Source organism: Siphateles boraxobius, unplaced genomic scaffold (genome assembly GCF_051911475.1).
Source record: "Siphateles boraxobius isolate OS27281-9 unplaced genomic scaffold, OSU_SipBor_1 41, whole genome shotgun sequence".
NCBI lineage: Eukaryota > Metazoa > Chordata > Actinopteri > Cypriniformes > Leuciscidae > Siphateles > Siphateles boraxobius.
The window spans coordinates 7,525,189-7,546,710 of record NW_027509042.1 but is presented as its reverse complement, the minus strand read 5'-3'; the positions used below and the strand labels follow the sequence as shown (position 1 = coordinate 7,546,710).

General features: G+C 35.5%; 1 protein-coding gene across 17 annotated transcripts in view; it reads left to right on the top strand.

Annotated features, from left to right (window-relative positions):
* Positions 1-21,522, top strand: part of chl1b (cell adhesion molecule L1-like b) — a 104,038-nt gene that overhangs the window by 60,962 nt on the left and 21,554 nt on the right. For 6 of the 17 annotated variants that reach the window (XM_077198067.1, XM_077198073.1, XM_077198061.1 and 3 more), the window contains exons 2-12: positions 9,234-9,428; positions 10,937-10,954; positions 11,805-11,913; positions 14,008-14,198; positions 14,736-14,858; positions 16,068-16,238; positions 16,993-17,104; positions 17,803-17,987; positions 18,662-18,793; positions 19,115-19,258; positions 20,186-20,297. In XM_077198067.1, the coding sequence (XP_077054182.1) occupies positions 9,335-9,428; positions 10,937-10,954; positions 11,805-11,913; positions 14,008-14,198; positions 14,736-14,858; positions 16,068-16,238; positions 16,993-17,104; positions 17,803-17,987; positions 18,662-18,793; positions 19,115-19,258; positions 20,186-20,297 (1,391 nt within the window). In that variant the 5' untranslated portion in view covers positions 9,234-9,334. Of the gene's footprint in view, positions 1-9,233; positions 9,429-10,936; positions 10,955-11,804; positions 11,914-14,007; positions 14,199-14,735; positions 14,859-16,067; positions 16,239-16,524; positions 16,570-16,992; positions 17,105-17,802; positions 17,988-18,661; positions 18,794-19,114; positions 19,259-20,185; positions 20,298-21,522 lie in introns of all 17 variants that reach the window. The other 11 variants (XM_077198060.1, XM_077198066.1, XM_077198059.1 and 8 more) reach the window with 3 other exon arrangements.

Genomic DNA, 21,522 nt, shown 5'->3' with positions numbered 1-21,522 from the left:
GGTTGGGGTGGGTAACCAATGAAATTAACCTTCATAACTAACATTTGAACTCTATTTGGTAATGCTATAGTCTTTAAAGGCAGGAAAACAGTCACTCGTTTGAAAAGTTCATCCAGTAGACGTCAACTTACTAGAAAAGTTAAGAAAACAACATTAATTCTACAGATACACATTATATAGACCATTATTTCTGAAAAGCAGACATGAGTTATTTTTTTCCATCTCTCATCTGTCCCTTGGTTTTTCACCTGGTGTATATTTTTGCACGACAAGAACATTTATGAGAGGAAGTGAGACCTTTTCCACTAGGGAACCCACTCCATAAAATCCAAGAAAAGCATGTAACAGGTTGATGATCAGGAACTGGTCAAGGTTTGATGGGACTTTTTAAATAAATTGCACTGTTGACCAGGGACACGTTAATCTCTGTCAGAGCAGTTCGCAGGGGTCACAAGGTCATTTGCCATCCCTCCAATGGGGACTTAAGGTTAGGAGCTCTTTTCATTGATTATAGTTCGCTCGGTTTCTTTTCTCATCTTTTTTCACTGTTCTTCCTCTATTGCTGCTTCATAATCCATCTGTACGTCACAGTCAATACGCCTGCACGTCATTCTACGTTTTCCTCATCCACTCTGCCACTCCATCAAAAAACAATCTCTCCACTTCTCCGTGCAGCAAGTTCATGATCCACGCCCACGCCATCCATCGCCCCCATCCATCTACATTTTGTCTCCTTCATTCACTCCCACATGCCTCTCCCATCCCCTGTCAACGACAGAGACGGTTTATGACTTCAGCTTCCCACTATCTTATTCCATAGCTGTCTTCCACCAGCCCACATATTTTCTATTCTTGACCAAAATCTTGCTTTCTCCCTTTAAGCGCAGAGTATCACTACATTCCTTGCTTGTCCCCCTGTCCCATCCCATCCTATCCCTGCCTCAACGCTTTGTTCAGGCTGCTGTATTATTGATGGGCTGGTAATTGAACCGTTCAGTCTCTGGCATGCATGTTAAAACAGACTGAAGCAGAGTCAAATCTCAGTTAGCCATAGTTATTATTTAATATCACTTCAACTTCTTAATCTCATTTAGTATTCTGCTTTGCCCGAACTAAAGTTTTAATTATGTATATGTTGTGTAGCTGATGGCTATTGAAGGTGTTATTTATTCATTATTTATGGTGATTTTAACAGTTTAGCGGTGTATTACAGTGTTAGTATTGTGACTTGTAGTAACGATCATAAAGGGCTTGAATAGTCAAGTTCTCCATTTCCAGATGATTTAAAGGGTTAGTTCACCCAAAAATGAAAATTATGTCAATAATTACTCACCCTCATGTTGTTCCAACCCCGTAAGACTTTTGATCATCTTCGGAACCCAAATTAAGATATTTTTGATGAAAACAATCTGAGAGCTGTCTAACTCCCTCATAGGCTGCTAGGTAATTTCATCTGCTGGCCCAGAAAGTTATTAAAGACATCGTTACAATAGTCCACGTGACTACAGTGGGTCAACCTTAAGTTTATTAAGCGACTAGAATACTTAATGTTCCTCTAGGAGATTAAAGCTACAATATGTAGTTTTTTTTTTTTTTTTTGCTAACCTCTTACAATAACAAAGGCATAGATCGATGACGCAGTGAATAAGCGGAATCATGGAACTTGCTGTCATGCTGATGGTTGACTGTGGTATGAAGCAGGGCGCGATTGCTAATGAGAGACAGATATCAGCGCCAACCGCGAGTCCCGCGGATATAAAGGAATGAGGACATTTCATTCTACCGAACTACTAAGTGCTGAATTAATTCTCAAACTGGTCAGTTTATTTGACAAAATAAACTTGTGAGGTAAAGCAGCGATGTTTAACTTGGTCTAGCATTACAATATCATAATAAACAGCATTTGAGTGTGTTGAAAGTTATGTTATTCTATGTCTTAGTTCGTTGGCTATATGAGACTAGCAGTAAGCTAGATCAACATTAGAATAACATACTGATCATATTCTAACATTTCATCATGTTGAGCTATATAACATTGGTTTGTTTTATGAACGTTTGTTCCCCTGTCTAATAAAGTACATGCAAGAGCGGCATCCCTGTCAAGTCGAGGTTTGCCGCAAAGCTCTCGGCATCTCGATAACGCCATGCCGATATTGATCCTCATTTTATTTCTCCTTTGGTCCCAAAGTCTGCTTGCCATGATCCATTATATTTGAACGAAACAACAACAGCGTGCCGCTAAATATTACGCAGTTGTCCACATCGGTCACCATGGTTACTATGGCAGTACAAGTGGAAACCATAGTTGGAAACCAGGGATAACGCGGATATTACGTCATTGACAGGCGACAAGTGACAAGGGACAGGCACTATGTAAAATTGTGAATTTCTCTGAATATACAAATTCTTGGAAACATTTAGGATAATGTAAGTACACAACTGAAAGAAATATATAACACTGTTCAAGTGGTTTTTGGATATATTGATACAAAATTCTTACATAGTGTACCTTTAATGAGATTTTTTTAAAAAAATGTTTTTGTTTGCTGGTTTATTTTTATCCTAAGAAAAAGACACCAGTAATCTCATATGCCTCATATTTCATGTCACATATACTGTATCTGAGAGATCTCAACAATCTTCTAAGATTGATTTTCAAATTAATAGCCATGTTTATTTTATTTCTCTATACTCTTACTATATGTAAACAATTGTTTCATTTGTGTCAATACATTAGGAGAAAAATCGGAATAAAAGTTTTAATTTACATCTTGCTGAATAAAAGTATTAATGTCCTTTTTTCAAAAATATTAAGCAACAAAAACTATTATTAATAAATGTTTCTTGAGCAGCAGACCAGCATATTAGAATGATTTATGACAGATCATATAACACTAAAATAATGGCTTCTGAAAATTGCATGAAAAGTGTTTCATATAATATGCTTTTGCTGCTGAAAGTATGTAGCTTTAATGTAACAACTGTAACCTTTTTCGTGTTTGTTCACTGTAATCAAGCTAAACAAGAGATTAAAGTAACTAAATGGATTAAACACTCTGATTAGAGCACAAAATGAGAAAATTGTTCTAATTGCTCTTTAGTCCTAGTAATTTCACACATTTCTTAACTGTGTGAAAGAGATTACATCAGAATCTGGGTTTTATCCAAAGGTTTGAGAAGGATACACAGCCATCAAGACTGTTCAATCAGAATATATTAATCAAGTTTGACAAGACAGGGTTGGAGCTAATCCCATTAGTGGCCTGAACAGTGTGCACACTAAGTTTTTATACTGAAAGACACTTAAATGCTGAGTGTGTGCTGAATAGCAGATATCCGTCTACTTATTGACAATGCTGTGGTATTGAGACCATCTGAAGTAGAATTACTGTAAACAGGCAGCTTTGCTAGCATTCACTCTTTCCTTGCCAGTTATTAAGAGTGCCAACATGCACTCTTAAAGGGGTGGCTCAACTTCATTTACACACCTTCATGTCGTTTCAAACCTGTTTTCATTTTGGAACTATGGAATCTTGTTTCTGCCACTGAATAAAATTAAAAGGGTAATTGCGTGATATACAGAATTCTCGCATTTGTGAGAAACAAGCTTCCATATGGAACACAAAAGATGTGTTCTAAAAATGTCTCACAATGAAAGTCAATCATCAAAAGTCAACCTTCTTCAAAATATCTTATTTTGTGTTTCACAGAAGTCATGCAGGTTTGGAACATCTCTTAAAGAGAAAGCGCTGTTTAAGAAAATCTTTTTTTTTATCAATACAATATTTTCTATTATATATTGCTATCTCTTTTAATTTGTAATTAGATGAATGGGCAAAACCATTAAATGTACAATATTTGGTGATAAATATCCAATATAGTAAATGATACATAAGAAATAAAAATTTTATTAAAAAAAAAACACTGATATTGGTAAACAACAGGTATTGCACGGATAAATTGTGTATCCCTACATGTGGGCATTAAGTATTTCTGTTTGGTTATTTATTAAATGTGGCCGGTAATAATCAGACAAATGGCGATGGCGGTGACTGATCCTGTTGTGTGAGGAATAGACGGGATTGTTTTTCCTCGTAGCCAAGTACTCACACCATGCCTCCCTTCTACTGCCAGTTTGCTTCCTATTTTTCTGCTGTCCTTATTTACACTTATCCACCATGCTAAATGAGTCTTCACGGTGGGCGAGGCGAGTGCGAGAGGGGCAGGTTGTCATCAGTCAGTTGGGGAGAAAAGCTTTCTCTTGATTTTTCTCTGCCCAGTCTCTACCTTCTCCTCCTTCTCTGGCTCTTGCTCTAGACCGCTTTGCCCAGGCAGTGCCAGGTCAGAGTTCACACGGACCTTCCCACGCTGGGCAGCTTTTACCCCTTGCCAGTATCATTAGACTGAGATGTGGGGATTAAGAACAGGCTGTGGTTGTTAAGAAAGTCCCACTTCTGTTTACAGGGTATTTCTTAGGTGGGCTGTATGGGGATGAGCTTTATTAGCTTGAATGTTGCAGATTAAACTGTTTAGAGGAACATCCTTTAGTTGCTACATTGTCTTCCTGACATTTACTGACAAATCCACTTACGAGTGAACAGAGTTGGTTTATCTGACCCATGCTGATCTATTTGATATGTTATTGCCCCTAAACTGTAGCCTTCCACTGTGTGTTAGAACTGCTCAAACACTTCATGATTTTAAATCTAAACTAAAAAATTTTTTTTTCCTAGTTGTTTTCCTTGGCTTTTTAATGTATTATAGAGATTAGCTTAATCTTTTTTTATTTGTTTTGAAAGTTGTTCAATGTTTATCAATGTAAAGCCCTTTGGTCAAACTAACTTTGCTCTAGAAATAAATTTGACATTGACATTGTAACTGCCAGATATCAATTATTTTATAAATAAAATCCGCTTTCACAGGCCTTTATGCCATCTGGCTTGAATATTCCTATTAAGACTCTTTTGTTGACAAGAGCCTCAGTATGCTTTGTGATATACAATGCTAGGGAGTGTTTAAGCGAAGGAAAGCAACTAACTTAGCTGTATTTTTCAGTAGTGTGAGACTTACATTGTTTTAAAATTACAAAATTGCTGCTTTTCCAATACTTTTTTCCAGTGAGTTGCAGTGTTGCATCTTTCATATGTAGTGTTGGAAAGTCGGATTCATGTTGCAAAGGATCAGATTCATGAATTGTTTCATACTAAATGACTCACTCTCTCAAATATGTCGTTTTGTAAAGTATGGATTTATTCTAGTGAATCTGTTCATACTAAAGAAGTCTCTATCATACATAGGTTGCAGTGATTTGAATTCACAATGACTCTATCTTTCTTACATATGTTGCCATGGGAAGACTACTAAAAACAAACTGAAAATCAAACTCTTCCCACATGTTGCATTTGAAAGTCTGTATCATTCTAGTGAATTGGTTCATTATAAAGGACTGTCTCTCTCATATTGTGTGATGTAAAGTCACAAGATTAAATCTAGTGAATTGCTTTAATCAAATGGTTCATGTAAATGAACGGATTAACAAAAAATCAAGTCCAAGTGCACAATATCAGATCTTGTCTATAGCAGAATATTAAACAAAAAGTAAAATTCTGCTGTTCACTTATTTTTGTTTTCTTTATAGTTATGTAAATTAGGGTGTTTACTAGGTTTTTATTTGGATATAGATACACACATATATATATATATATATATATATATATTTTTTTTTTTTTTTTTTTAAGTTAGATGTTGTCATTCTAATTAAGTTTTTCATTCATTCAAAAAACGTCACTGCTAATGTGCCAGAAAAACTGATCAAGTTGTAATTTATATCATGAACTCCTGATATTGATTACAAATAGTGTTGTCATGTTGGGCTGGTCAGGTTGCTATATGATATGAGAAAATACTTACTCAAATACAAATACTGCACCTTTAAATTGGGCTGATGGAACTAGTGCAGTAGTAAAAATCCAGGACATGTTGTATTGGATCAGGAAGGTAAACATATGCCAAAGTAACGTGCCAAACTGTCCAATTAGCTTAACACTTTACATTTTGATTTTAATCTGCCTACTAAAGCTAGTCGCCATCTGTGGGAGCAGTCTCAGGGCAAGCGGTAGAGCCTCAGGCATTGTCTTTGGGTCCAAGAAACACATCCAAACCCGACAGACCGTAGCCACAGACCTGTCATTATGACAGTCAAGGGGTGTAGTAACCCATCCTCTATAGTGACATTATAGAGGTCATCTCAGGGGTCGCCATAACCAGCACTAAATCACAAAAGCTTCCTGGCAGAGTTAATACTATTATGAAGAAATGCAGGCATGTGGAGCAGAGTTCAAGCCTATCAGAAAACAAGAGCCCCCACTGAGGAATGAAGGAAATCGACTCATTCACACAGTGGTCAATTATTCAATTGCTTCTCCGCTTACTGGTGTTTGACCTCTGTGTTTCCTATCGGATTTGTTAAGCAGAGGAGAAGATTAAGGGGAGGATGGGCTTCAGGGGTCTGGCTGAAAAAGGAAGTGATTGAAGCAGCTGGTGGGGTTAAAATGGGGCAGTGAAGTGTGGTTATCACTCATGACTGGCCCCAAAAGCTGAAATAAAGAGAACACAAACATAAACCGACCAAATCCCTCTTTCGACTTTAATTAGAGGCCTGAATAAATTACTTTATATGGTTAAAAAAAGAGTCATCCCTGGCTTTCTGTGAAAATATAGCTCCTGAAGGGGTGGAAATGACTGATAAAGTTGTATTTTGTGAGCTTCGTGCCTCCCTTTTTATTTTCTCTCGCTGTATCTGCCCTCCTTCCTGATATTCTTTTGTTCTCAGAGTTAAGCACTGATCCATTTTATTGTGTGTTTAACTAATTCAAGTAAAAAAAGGAAGTGACCTAATAAGCTCAGGGACCGGCCTACATGAAAACGACTATTGAGGATCAGTGAGACACTGTTGTACAATTTGTATAGGTGTACAGCCATTGAGATTTTATCCAAAGTGACTTAAATACTTTCCAAAATAACAGGCACAGTAATGTATACTGTATCACAATCATGGGACAGAGTGTATCACATACAATACTTGTATCGTGCACAGCTGGCAGAAATTATTTTACAATATTAAATGAAAATCTATAATATATGAAAAAAAGTTAATTTCTATTAAGTCTACACTGTATTTTTATTTTTTATTTGTCAGTAGAATAAAATAAATTGTGATTAATCTCATAATATATTTTTTACTATATTGATTAATTTACTTTTTTGTACATAATCTGCAAATGGTATGGATATTATTTGTCTTTATTTTGCCCTGCATTGTTGTTTAAATAATGAATTTATTAATTATGTAAATGTTTTGTTTACTTTTTGTACATAATCTTCTACTGATAAGACTATTATTCATCATTTGTAACACATTCCCTGTTTTTTAGATTGCCCTAAATGTTTTATTTTAAAGGTTCCTAATTTTGTTTTGGAGGTGTCCTTTGATAGATTTACATGAATCAAAAAAGACAAAAGCATATAATGTTTTCATAATATACGTTGCAGCATCACGATTTCTCAAAGAGTCTGAAAACGGTTTGTCTGAAGATTCAGTCTCTCTAAACGCCTCCTTCCATGAGCCTACTCTGCTCTGATTGGTCAGATGGCTCTTGTATTTGTTGTATTTGGTCTACCTATTACAGCGCATGTCAAAAACAATACGCACATTACCATATCTGAATATGAACATCTCCTGAGGTTTCCTCATCGCTTAATACACAGTAATAAGAACTGTAATGATGCTGTCAGTTTTTTATCATAGCCAGTGTGAGTCGTCATCCTTTGGATGTGCATGCAAAGTGGATTCACAGCGCTGTAAACAGCATGTCAACATGTTGACAACCCAAACCAAACTCTTCCAGGCCTCAGCTACAACTACAGTGTTTGAGCGCGGGTCACAGTAGACCTTATTCACTGGCAACCAATGAAGACCATAGGCTGGCATTATGCAAATGTGTTACATTGTTACGTAGGTATTACTAACGACTCGGCAGTTTAGAATCAATTATTTCTTTTAGGAGACAATTTTATTGGTGGCGCACTTTGAATTTTAAAATATTGCAGACCTTTTACATTCACAAACAGCTATATTATATGCTACATGAAAGGTAGTATTCAAAAAAGCACAATACTGGCACTTTACTAAAATAAAAATAAATAAAAATAATTTAAATCCATTTTCCAGAATCGCAGATTTTTCTACCTAACTCAGTGTTGATTCTGTCTGACCTTACTTTTAGGTGTTGTAGGCCAACAGGCACCATGAACAACTGCAACTGATCTCTGTAATACTCTTCATTGTATTGCTGGTTTTACAGTACATAGCTGATTCCCAGTACGTCATGGAAGGTGACCTCCATTAGAGTTACCCCGATCAACTGCAGCATTTTATTGCACCGCTGTTATGAATCTGAAGGGAAAATGGGCGTAAACTCCATTTGTCTCTGGCCAGATGTCTTGCTGGCGCCAGATTCCAAAAGGTTAAATCAACTACTGATCCCTTACCACACATGACATCACAAGAGAGTGTGATTTTAATGGCAGAATACATGACATTTAACTCAAAGTTCATCCACTTAGTTATAACAAAGCGTTGTATTTCTAGATGCATATTAGGCACATCTGCAAGCTTTGTGATTTACCAGCCGTGTGGTTCTGCTCTCTCTACTGCATCCAGATAATCAAAATGTGTCACTGATACAGTGCCATGAATTCATAATTCAGAATAATTTCAGAAACAGCTGCTGTGAATTACCATAACTGCAGGGGAGCTCCGTTTATTTTATTTCTTTGTTTCATTTTTCGAATTCTGCGTTACGAAGGGGAAGAGGAAGAAAAAATGTGCCTGTCACACATACACCGCCAAACAATTTACAGAAATACAATTCATGTCTCCAGGGACTCGGTGATAGAGAGCTTTAATATGGAGATTCCTCTCACAGCATTTCAAGTAAATACAAGTTGGGATAGACATTGACGCAAGTTACTCAGCAGGAGACATGCGGAATATGCAAGTCTTTGTGTCTGTGCAGGTGACAGGGTTGTTTTTGTATGTGATGTTGTGGGTCGACGTAAGCATATGGTTGTTCAGGAGTCTGTGTATTTTTTATACACTTATGGGTGTGCGTCTGTTCTTGTTTGAAGCTGAATTCTGGGTGCCAGTAAGAACTGTGTTGTGTTTTGTGCAGGTATCAAGACCCCAGCCTGTGTTGGAGTGAGATGCACTGACTCCTGGACAACTGCAGCATTCCCTATCGTCTTCTGCTCACCTCCGAGGCTGTGGCCAGTCATGCGGCTATTACGGAAAATCCTCCTCCTTTTGGGCGCTTGCCTTAATATGAGCTGCAGGTATCAAACTAATGCCCTGGATATTCCACTTGATGGTAAGCTGAATAAATGACTATTAAATAAAAGTTTTGATTTAGTATTTTTCTTGTAATATTTCTTATTCCAGTTTATATATTTGATCATATTTTTGGTGCTTTTTCAGTTTAGTCGTTTGCCATGTGCACAATTTAGCCAGTTTTTCATGCTCTCTAGAAGAACAATCAGTTATGGAAGAATGTTTTCAACGCAGATTTAAAAAAAAAATCAAAAGGAAATTGCCACTTTATTTCTTCATTTCAACTTTTTCATAATTGCAACTTCAAAATACCTTATTGCAGCTTCATATCCCACAATTGAGACTTTCAAATATGCTATTTCATACACAACAATTATGACTTCATATTCATATTATTTGTGGCTTTCTATATCACATTTTCGACTTTATTTCTCACAAATGCAACCTCATATTTCACAAATGCAACTATACCACAAATTAAACTTTCTGTTTCAAAATTCCAAATTCATATCTCCACAATTATAAATACAGCAATTACAACTTCATATTCATATCGATTGTGACTTTCTAAATCACATTTTCACATTTATTCGACCTCATATCTCCCAAATGCAACTTCATATTTATATAATTTGTGACTTTTTATATTCAATTTATTTTTTTGCAACTCCACATTTCACAACTGTAACTTCATATTGCGACTTCATTTCTCATTTTTGCAACTTTATTTTAATAATTGTAATTGGATATTACACAATTGTGATATCACTATTAAAGATTCATATTTTAAAAAATCTCCTTTATATCTCAGAAATATGACAGCACATCTCACAGCTGATTTCATATTACACGTGTCTGTGTAACTCAATTACTTTTTTCTTATAGAGCAATTACGACTTATTATTCACATATTCATATCAATTGTGACTTTCTAATCACATTTTGACTATATTTTTCACAAATATGACTTCATGTCGTACAAATGTGACTGTCGGTTGCAACTTTACATTTCACAAACGTGACTTCATATCACAATTGCAACTTAATTTATCATAGTTTTGAGTTTATATCTCGTAATTTCTTTTTCTATCAGAGCATGTGATGTGACATTTTATTAATTTAACTATTGACAATGTTTTTTTTTTTTTTTTTTTTTTACTCTGGGAGGAAAACATGCTTCCATAGTGAGCACACTGTTCTTACAACAAATCTTTTTGAAACTGGGTGTTTGTATGCAGGTTCACACAAGCTGAGAGCAGGTATAATTTATTGCTGGGGCTGTTTCCATGGAAACCAGATAAGAGTGTATTTTGTTGATGTTAAATTATTCACAAGATATCTTTAGGGCATGAAAGATATCTTAGGGGAACACAACACTGTTCTTGAGTTTTTTTCTTTTCTACTTTTATTTAGTCAGTCATGGACCTGGATGTAATTGTTGACAATTCATTCATTTGTTAGAAGTTCAACAGAAGTCATATTTATGGTTCTAACAAATCCCTGCACATTTGTTTCTCTGTGTTCTCCTTTCTGCGGTGGATTTGCTAGTTTTAGCACGCATGAACAGTAAGTTTCAATGCCAAACCATTCATAGAACTAGATAACGTTCATCCACAGAGGCCACTATCATCCATCAAACATCAGATTTATTTAGAAAATCCTGCAGAAAGGCAGAGATGTGCTCTTTTGTTGGGGACATTTACAACAGTATCAGATAGTGATATCATGGTACCTCATAATTACCATATTCATGCTCCATGATGGTACATTGTATTTAAAGAATACCATGGTACTACCATGGTACATGGTCAGTATTTTTTTTCTCAAAATCATATAAAAAAAGCCATAATACCATTGTGCTTTTTTGTGAATTTAGTTCATTTTCATAGACAGAAACTAATGGTGTAGAAATTTTAACGAGAAAGTTTACTCTAATCAAAGCTTTTAGACGATTTTTACAGTATTTTTCAGTGCATAATGGAAAAACTCCAACAATCGAGCCAGCAAACCATTTTACATTTGTCATATTGAAACCCATACCGCCATTCCATCATGATTCTAGTCGTGCATGTCCAATTTTTCACTCAAACTGCATTAGCCATTAGTTTCTTCCTGTTCTAAACCACAAACAAACTCTCATTGACATTATTTGACCAGATCATTTGCCATTGCCTGATAACAACTCACGCTTTGCCACTCAATCAATGATTCAATATCTAATTATGTTCTCCAACAAACATTTTGTTTACCTTTAGTTTTGAATGCATTGATCAAACAGCCGACCTGATTGTGGAAAATCATTACGATTGAACCAAAGCCATTTCGCATCACCATTTGGTGCACGCAGGTTGCATGCTGCCATTTTTCCTCCACAGTTTACTGAGCATTTTTACTTTCTGGCTGTTTCTTTATCTAGTGGAGCAGCTTCCCACAATTACAGAGCAGTCTCCTGCTTCTATGATCGCCTTCCCTTTCGAAGAGAGCTTCCCCGTGAAGTGTGAGGCCACAGGAAACCCTGGACCAGAGTAAGCCATATACACTACACTAGCGTTCAAAAGTTTGGGCTCAGTGAGATTATTTAAATGTTTTTGAAAGACGTCTCGGTAACGCTTTAGAATAATGGTCCGTCATTAATAGTATACAGGAAGTATTGCAGGACAAATGATTAGGACTACATTAACACTTCAGCTACTACTATTAACTACTATGGAAACAGCTTAACTACTCTGTAAGTAAAATTAAATTTAGGACTGAGATCAATAATCAATAATTTCTGAATGAGATAAGCCTCATTTAAAACTATCAACTAACTGACAAATTTAAAAGATTACCAATTAATTACTAATCACAGGTTGCATTTATTTGATAAAAAAATATATCTTCGTATATACTAATCGAAATATAATTTTGATTTAAAATAACTGTTTTCTAATTTAATTTTAAAAAAATTAATTTATTCATGTGATGGCAAAGCTGAATTTTCAGCATCATTACTCCAGTTTCCAGTGTCAAATGATCCTTTAAAAATCATTCTAATATGCTGAAATGGTACACAAGAAACATTTAGGCCTACTAGTACTATCGCAATTAAAAATGGTTGTGCTGCCTAATATTTTTTTGTGCAAACTTTTAATAAATTTTTGATAAATAGAAAGTTAAAAAGAATATAATTTATTTTTAAATATAAATCTTCTGTAAAATTATAAATGTCTTTACTGTCACTTTTAGTCAGTTGAATATGTTATTGCTTGGGGGAAAAAAAATATATTTAAACAAAGTGAACTGTGAACAGTCAGTGCCTTACCTTAGGGAGACCAGAGAAAGTTTGGATGTTCATTTTTAGGTTTGATTATAAAAATGTAATTAATTGATTACAGAAGTTAATAATTGTTCCAAACTGATCAAATTGGATCAGATTAAATCATGAGATAAAGAATCGTATGGTATTTTATAAAACGGTTAGTTCCAATCCTTGATTCTGATTGGTCAATAGTTGTGTTTTATTCATGATAAAATTACCACTTCACCCAACGGTTCTATGTAACACAACACCCCCTAGCAACCACTCTTTGCAACTTAAACATATGTTTCATCTCATTGATATTGTTAATTGAAGCTAGTGTAGGCTATTGTGAGAGATCGAGTAAGCGAGAGTACCTGCATTTACAGCAGACATAGCATTTTCCTTCAGGTCAGTCCCATATTTATAATAAAAATAAAATCTGTTTGAATGTCCGCTGCGATATCTTGTCCTTTTAACAGTTAACGTTAAGGGGTTTTCCCGTGCCCTAGTCATTTGTCAGTTGCGTCTTGCTTTTCCGTGTTCACAAGTTTGAGTCCTTTCAATATAAAAGTCTTCACTAACTGACTCACTCATAAAGACAATATTTGCCGCAAAATAATTTATGTAACTTCTGTTGCTTTTTACGGGCAGGGACTATTTTTTTCCAGCAGAAGGAAGGTTTTTTGTGATTTTACTTCATAAAAGTTGCATAGTTACATATTTTTTGGCTTTAATATTTGTATTGTGTGTTAACCGTTTTATAAAAGCAGTAAGGTATTTGCGTACCTATGACCTTCAGCCTTGACTTATTCACGATACAGCACAGCCTCTCCTACCTTATTGCTTACATATGGAATCTTAATAACCAAATCTTCAGCTTGAAGTCATGTTATCATTTGTCTTCCTCTACTAATCGCTTGCTTGTGCTAGTTTTGCATTTAAAACTAGACCAAAGATGGAGGGAACGACCTTCAGGAACGACCGCAAGAGCATCATCATGTTGCTCACGTGCTGGTTGATCAACATCACCAGCTATTTTTGCTGGAGGAACAGTGCAGCTGTGCCAGATCAGCACCAAACCAGCATGGACATTCAGCAGGGTAGCTAGATTATGGGTAGAACAGCTCACGATATACGCAACAGCAACATCAGAAACACCCCACTGGCATTTCAAAGCACGTTTCAAAGGCTCGTCTGAGTAATTGATGTCATTTCAAATTTGATAAACTGAATGTGGAAATCGTCTTTGCATCCTTGTGTTGTTTTCATATTTCAAAGGATGCACACTGAGCGGTGTAATTTCATTTAATCACTCATCTTCTCTGTTTTTTTTCAGATTCAGGTGGACAAAGAATGGTCAAGACTTTGATCCGTATCAGGACCCCAGATTGATAACATTAGATGATTCCGGAACATTCACCATTCCCAATAATGGAAATCTCACAGAATTCCAGGGAAATTATCGCTGCTTTGCGACCAACAAGTTAGGAACGGCCATGTCGGAAGAGATTGAATTCATTGTTCCCAGTGAGTAATGCACAACTTTGTGCTGTATGCTCTGTAACGACTCTTTCGGAATGATTTAGAGATCGCTGTCCAATGAAACAACCTCTCTGGTTCATAGTAGGATATCCATTTCACTTGCCCGCTACAAACCCTGGAGCTTTTCTTTCCCTTTCATCACAGTGCATTATGGACCATGAGGAGAGGGCTGATGAAAAATGAGTTTTCTTCTTTCTCTCCATCATTTTTTTTTTTTGATGTAACATTTCTCATTGTGTTCTGAAATACACCACATAAATCTCCAAAGATGTAACCAGGGCAAAGAGTCATCAGTTACCAAACAAGACCGGTTTTCAATCACTCATTCAGCTGGCACATTCAGTTTCAGCAGCAGAATGATTTGTTATTTGCTGGATTTTGAACTAAATTTGGGAAATTGAAATGAATAATCTCTGTCCAGGAATGCATTAGGGAAAGCCTGTCTTATACTGCCACCTAATGGTAATTTCATTATTAAAATGGTATGTTAATTGGGTTAATTTAGCTTGTTATTCTCTGCAGATGTTCCAAAGTTCCCTAAAGAGATCATTGATCCGATTGAGGTTATGGAAGGTCAGTCAGTCATTCTGGAGTGCAACCCACCTAAAGGAATTCCCCCACTGCAAATCTACTGGATGACAATAGGTAAGTTCTGGTTATTTGGGTTAAATTACTCTAAGGCACATCCACATTTGGCCTAAGGTGCATTCAGTAATATTGCGTAGTTAAAATTAATGGCTGTAAATGATGCTACTTTACCTTTAAAGAAGTATTTATAAATAATTTTATATTATTAATGTAATTATAAAAAAGTGATATATTTAAAATGTATATTTTAATAATATAATATTTAAATAATGTATTACTTTTGGACAAACAAAGAAAATTAATAGTGGAAAATCTAATAATCTTAAAAATGACATCACTACATATACTATTACTAAAAAAAATTGTAATCATATTACGTAGTTGTGCTTGGAGTCAATTGTTTTATTTGTGAAGAGGCAATGAAACATGCCAAATTGTGTTCATAATTTTTAATAGACAAAATTTATGAACATCTTAATAACTGATTAATTATGTTGTAGTCAGTGTATGCTGAATCATGTGAGCTTTTTATTTTCCTATGCATCAAATATCTTTGTCAGATAAATACCTTAAAGGTAGGGCAACATATTTATGAGAGGTTAGCAAGCTAGCTTTAAAAGCACAAAATCTCACCCTCCCTTCAGAGCGTCTCCAAAGCCAGTCCTCCTTCAAAACACATGAAAGCACATAACATTACAATAATAATCAACATACATGAACAACTTAAATAGCACTGTATCACATGACTGCTGCAGATTCATTTCGGTGTTGATAGTGTTGCCATTGAAATGCATCAATTAGAGTCAGGAACCGCTCCGAGTATAACATTATGGGTTATGGTAATTATGGTGTGAACTCAGCATAAGCTTATTGTTTTGGTTCAGGAAGAACTGTCCACAGATGAGATATATACATATAAATACATTTAGATCAGGTAACTTAGTGATTGCTATCAGGATGTGAAGACACTTTCAGCCAGCATTTAAAAAAAAAATTCTGGAACATATCACCTACCCTGCCTTTAACCAAGTTTAGTGTTTTGTTCTTCCCTCATATTTCAAATATATTAAAAAAAAAAAAAATCAAAAACATTTTCCTCAAATTTTGAACTTGTAGGGTAATTAACAACAAATATCCCGTCCGGACGCCACTTCTGGCCACTACTGTATTTATGTTTATTAAAGCAATCATATTATTACTATAATATCATTCTTGTGTTTTGAGCCTCATTCAATTATTTTTCTCCTTTCTTTTTAAACATCACAGGTCTACAGCACATCGAGCAGGACGAAAGAGTATCAGTGGGTCTGAATGGGAACCTGTACTTCTCAAACGCCATTGAGACTGACAGCCGCAGAGACTACTGCTGCTTTGCTGCGTTCCCGCGCATACGAACCATCGTCCAGAAAACTGCCATGTCCGTCGTGGTCAAAAACAGTACGTTAAAATACTCATTTTCAAGAGTTTGATTACATAACGTGGTCATTTCTTTACACGGCCAGCTTTGGTTTTATACATGCCGGCCATGTGCATCTAATATACATCTCCAGTGTCTCATGTAGTCAATCTCCAAGCGCTTGCTGGACCTCAGCAAATCAGCTTGGTAGATATTGGTACTTCCTGTGATGACTTGTTGGTGTATTTCATGTCCATGTTATCTATTGTTTTAGTTGTTTTTGCATTGCCACACATATTTTTATTTGTCTCCATTTCTTCATCCAAGACAAGTTAATGAAGGACTCAGTCTCTGGTAGCGGCAGAGGTTATGGTGAGTGACATTCATTAGAGATGCTACATGGGCGTAGAGCTGCTGCTTTGTTTTTAATTAGTTTTGATTAATTATCTCATTCCATGTCACATCATACTTGCTTACTCTTTAGCCTACATTTGCAAATCTCAAAGGTTTTCTCTGAACAACTGATGGAAATAATTCATAGGATCATTCATAACTTATTCTCTGTTCTGGATCACAAGTGTATTACTTTTTGTATGTTAAAATACTTAATTGAATAATTCATTAATGTAAAACAGTTGAAGTTATGTTTGGTGATACTATGCTGCAGAAATTAAAGGATTTAAATAAATTATTATATTATATTATATTATATTATATTATATTATATTATATTATATTATATTATATTATATTATATTATATTATATTATATTATATCTTTTTATTGTTATAAAGCAAACTCTCTGTTGGAGAGGAAGCCCCGTCTACTGATGCCCACAGGATTGGAGTCACATGCATATCTGGTGAAAGGCGAAGATCTTCAGTTGGAGTGCATTGCAGAGGGGTTGTAAGTGTCATTGTCTAATTCGCATTATTCAGTTGAATTGTAAATCTAATTCAGGAGCATGGCATTTGTTCCAATAATACCACTTGAAATGCATTTAAAATCTAGTCGGAATGCTTAAATGTAGATTATTTTAATAATAATAATAAAAAAAGTTATTAAGAGCATTTAGATGGATACATCAAAAATAAAGCTATACTAATATACATTATTAAATAGTCTATTTGATCATGCAAACATTATATATATATATATATATATATATATATATATAGTATTTTGCCCAGTATACATAAATAGAATGTTTGTTTTAAGTTGTCTGGTCTTTAATACAATCTGAAAAAATGCTAGCTCAAAAACGTGTTTATACATCGTTCACAGATTTTTTGGACATGTTTTACTTGTACATTCGTCTAACATTTTTAAAATGTTTTTACTTGATTCACAATGTTCAGAGAACATTCAAAAGTTACTGTATGTTCCCATAAATGAAACATTCCCATTCCCTTTTCTCTAATGTGTACATAACCAAGAAACAAAATATTTTAAAAACTGGATGTTTTGAACATTCAGAGAAAGTTCAGAAGTAACATTTTCATAACTTAATAGAAACATTAGCATAACGTTCATAGAACTTATTTTTGTTTGCTGGGTAGACTATGAAAATTATTGCTAGCTCATCACTACAATCTGTCTTTCAGCCCCACACCAACGGTGGAGTGGGTTAAAATAGGCTTCCACAAGCTTCCAGAAAGGGTTGTGGTGGAGAGTCATGGGAAGTTGCTCACCATAGAGATGGTAAATGAGGAGGACGATGGGAAATATATGTGCAGAGCCAAAAATCCCCATGGAGAGGTTGTGCATAATTTTTATGTTACAGTAGAGGGTGAGTCACATTATTTAATCTCAATGATCTCATAATATAACCACAGTAAATATGCCAGTGTGGCTTTATAAATGGTTTCATATCATGTATGGATTTAAAGTCACTAGTGGTAAAAGTTCGCCATCTTCTGTCCAAAGATAAGAAGTGCTTGGAGGACTGTTTCAGGACAACTATAAAAAGAGTCTTACTATAATGCTCATTGCTAAATTACTATACACATTCTAAGGATAAAATGTCCCTTTTTAGAATATTTATGCTATCATTACAGATTACTGTTTATAGTTGAGTATTTTTAATAAGTCTATATTTTTTCTTTTTATGTATTTTAATCATGTATAGTGTCTGTTTTTTCAATACTCTGAACTTAGTTGCCATATTGAATAAAAATGGCACAGATAAAAATTAGGCTGTGAGGGACAGATATTTCATTAATAGTGTCTATTTTCAAGCAGCAAGCAAGGTCAGGGCACACACACACACACACACACACACACACACACACACACACACACACACACACACACACCATCTTCACCTTTAACAGCTATTTGTGTTCAAACAACAATGAATATTAGAAAATATCTGAGTGCTGACTGCTGCAATTGACTAATCAAAATCATGTCATGTGTGTATAATACATTGTTTTACATGACTCGATTCTCTTGCATGAACAGAGCCTCCTGCGTTTGAGATTGAACCTCAAAGCCAGTTAGGGACGATTGGAGCTGATGTGGTGATCAAGTGTGTCGTGAAAGGAAATCCTCAACCTAGTGTTGCATGGAGAGTCAACGGCCGACCATTGAGCGGTAAACATTTATAATTTCTGTCTCAAATTACGCATCAACTATCCATTAACAATATCAATTCTGATTATATTGGCCTACTGACTTGGTGATTTTGACAGATTGGATTATAATATAATCACCAAAGTGGTGATTATAACTTTATTAATGACCTGTCAAGCATCGTATGATGTAACAATGTGTGTTAATGAAAATTATAATTAATGTTAATGGGTGTAACTGCATTGCAAATATTTAATCTATTTACGTCATTTTCAAGTAATGATTTCCATATATCATGTTACAGTTTAAAACAAAACATTTGACCCACATTTTCTATTTCAGAGGTCCCAGCATTCAACAGGAAAATCTTGAAAGATGGCACCATTTCCATCCACAACGCAAACCCAGAAAACAGCGCTGTTTACCAGTGTGAGGCCGCAAACAGACACGGCACCATCCTAGCCAATGCCAACATCATGATTATGAGTAAGCAAACTGTACACAGCTGTGCAGTACTGAATGGATCTTCATTCTAATTAAATATGATGTCTTCGCATTTTGATAAGAACTATAATCTTATATTGTGTACAGACCTCCACTGGAGCAGGGGTGAAATCTCATTTCGTGGTGGGGTAGGGTGGGGTGGGGTGTTGTGGGGGACCTCAAGCCCCGCCTATGACTATTTCTGATTCCATATGTCAGGCTTTAGTTTACAGTATTCAATGCAGTTCAGTGTACAGCAAAAAATCATGGACAAGCATGGACTCTCCACCCTTTTAAGACAGACCAATCCAGAAATTATGGGAAATTCGTGGTTTCATTCAGTTTTGGCCAAAAATCACATAAAACGACCATGGTTTTGCCTGGCCGTGAGCAAGCATCTGTTTTTTTGTTGGTGTGGACAGGCCCATAAGCCGAGCTGTGATATGGACGGGTTTGTTCAGAGAGCGGAAGGTCCTCATGATTGCACAGAGGCTTTAGGGTGGAGCTGTTCTGTCGGTTCTGATCTCCAGACACACTCTCCCTCTGGCAGCCAGACGCTTTTATGTGCGAACAATTTCGCCTTCCTCCATTCATATTCAGTTGCTCTAACCAACGCAAAACCATGTGTTGCTTTCATCTGAGAGATAAAATAAGCTGCTAAGGATCCTTACTTTAAGAAAAAAAAAAATAAGAAAAGGAAAAAATGAAATTAAATAAAGAAGAAAAATATAAATCTCAATTCTCTCTCTATAACCCTGCAAACCCGCTTACCTCCCCTGATAGAACAGGAAGCTGCTTTTCCAAGGACAAGGACTTTTTTTTTTTTTACTTATCTGATAACAACGTGCATCACAAGACGAGAGATAAAGAGACTAATCCAATCGTGTTTTGTCGTGTTTAATGGTGCAATGCTGATAACTCTCTCCCCAGACATCCAGCCCCTGATCTTAACAGAAAATAATCTGCAATATATGGCAGTGGAGGGGAAAGGTGTGGTCATGCACTGTAAGGTCTTCAGCTCACCAACCGCCAGCATTACGTGGTGAGTAGAGCCTGCTGTAGTGGAAGTATTTGTACAGGCCAGCAGAGGGCAGTACAGCTCTGGAGGGTTACCACTGCAGTAATAGAGTGCATTTTGTGTGGTTTTGCGCTGGTGAAGCAGTTTACTCAAAGGTTTGGGCCCCAGGCTGTGTTTAGCACGGTGATAATGAGGTAAACTACTCATGTGGATCTGTAAGTGTGCTACTGTTAAGTTAAAGCAATAACAGCACAATTGTTGACTGAGGTGACTCATAAGAGAAAGCAAAGTGGAATTTCCAGCAGCCATTACTTCAATCTTCGGTGTCACACAATCCTTCAAAAATCATTCTGATAAGCTGATTTGGTGCTCGAGATACATTTCCTTATTATTATCAATGTTGAACCCAGTTGTGCTGCTTAATATATATATATATATATATATATATATATATAAAACTTGATGCTTTCAGGATTATTTGATGAATAGAAAGTCAAAAAGTGCAGCATTTATTTGGAATTAAAATCTTTTTTAAACAGTATTAATGTCTTTACTATCACTAATGCACTTTTTTCAGCAATTTTCAGAAAGATGAGATTCATGTGAAAGCATGGACAACTAATTAATTAGGTATTCTTGACAGGAAACTGACAGGAATCTGTCAATTTCAGGATTCTCTTTTATTCACTTTAATTAAAAAAGTATTTAATTTGCTAATCTATGACATTTCTCTTCAAACTATGTTGCGTTCAAAATATCTTGGATATCAATATCAAATATCAAAATATCTTATTTAACAAAATTGCTAAATAATGTCCTTTACTTATAAATAATTGCAAATAGTGTCCTTGATTTTTAAATGTCATTACACCACTCAACATAACTTAAAGGGTTAGTTCACCCAAAAATGAAATTTCTGTCATTAATTACTCACCCTTGTGTCTTTCCAAACATGTAAGACCTTCATTCATCTTCGGAGCACAAATGAAGATATTTTTTGATGAAATCCGAGAGGTATCTGACCCCCCTTTAGGCAGCAACGTCATTGCGACTTTCAAGGCCCAGAAAGGTAGTAAAGACATCGTTAAAATAGTCCATGTAACTACATTGGTTCAACCGTAATGTTATGAAGCGACGAGAATACTGTTTGTGAGCAAAAAAAAAAAAAAATAACAAAAAAAAAACGTTGCTGCCAATGACTGGTTCAGAAACCTCTCGGATTTCATAAAAAAATATCTTAATTTGTGTT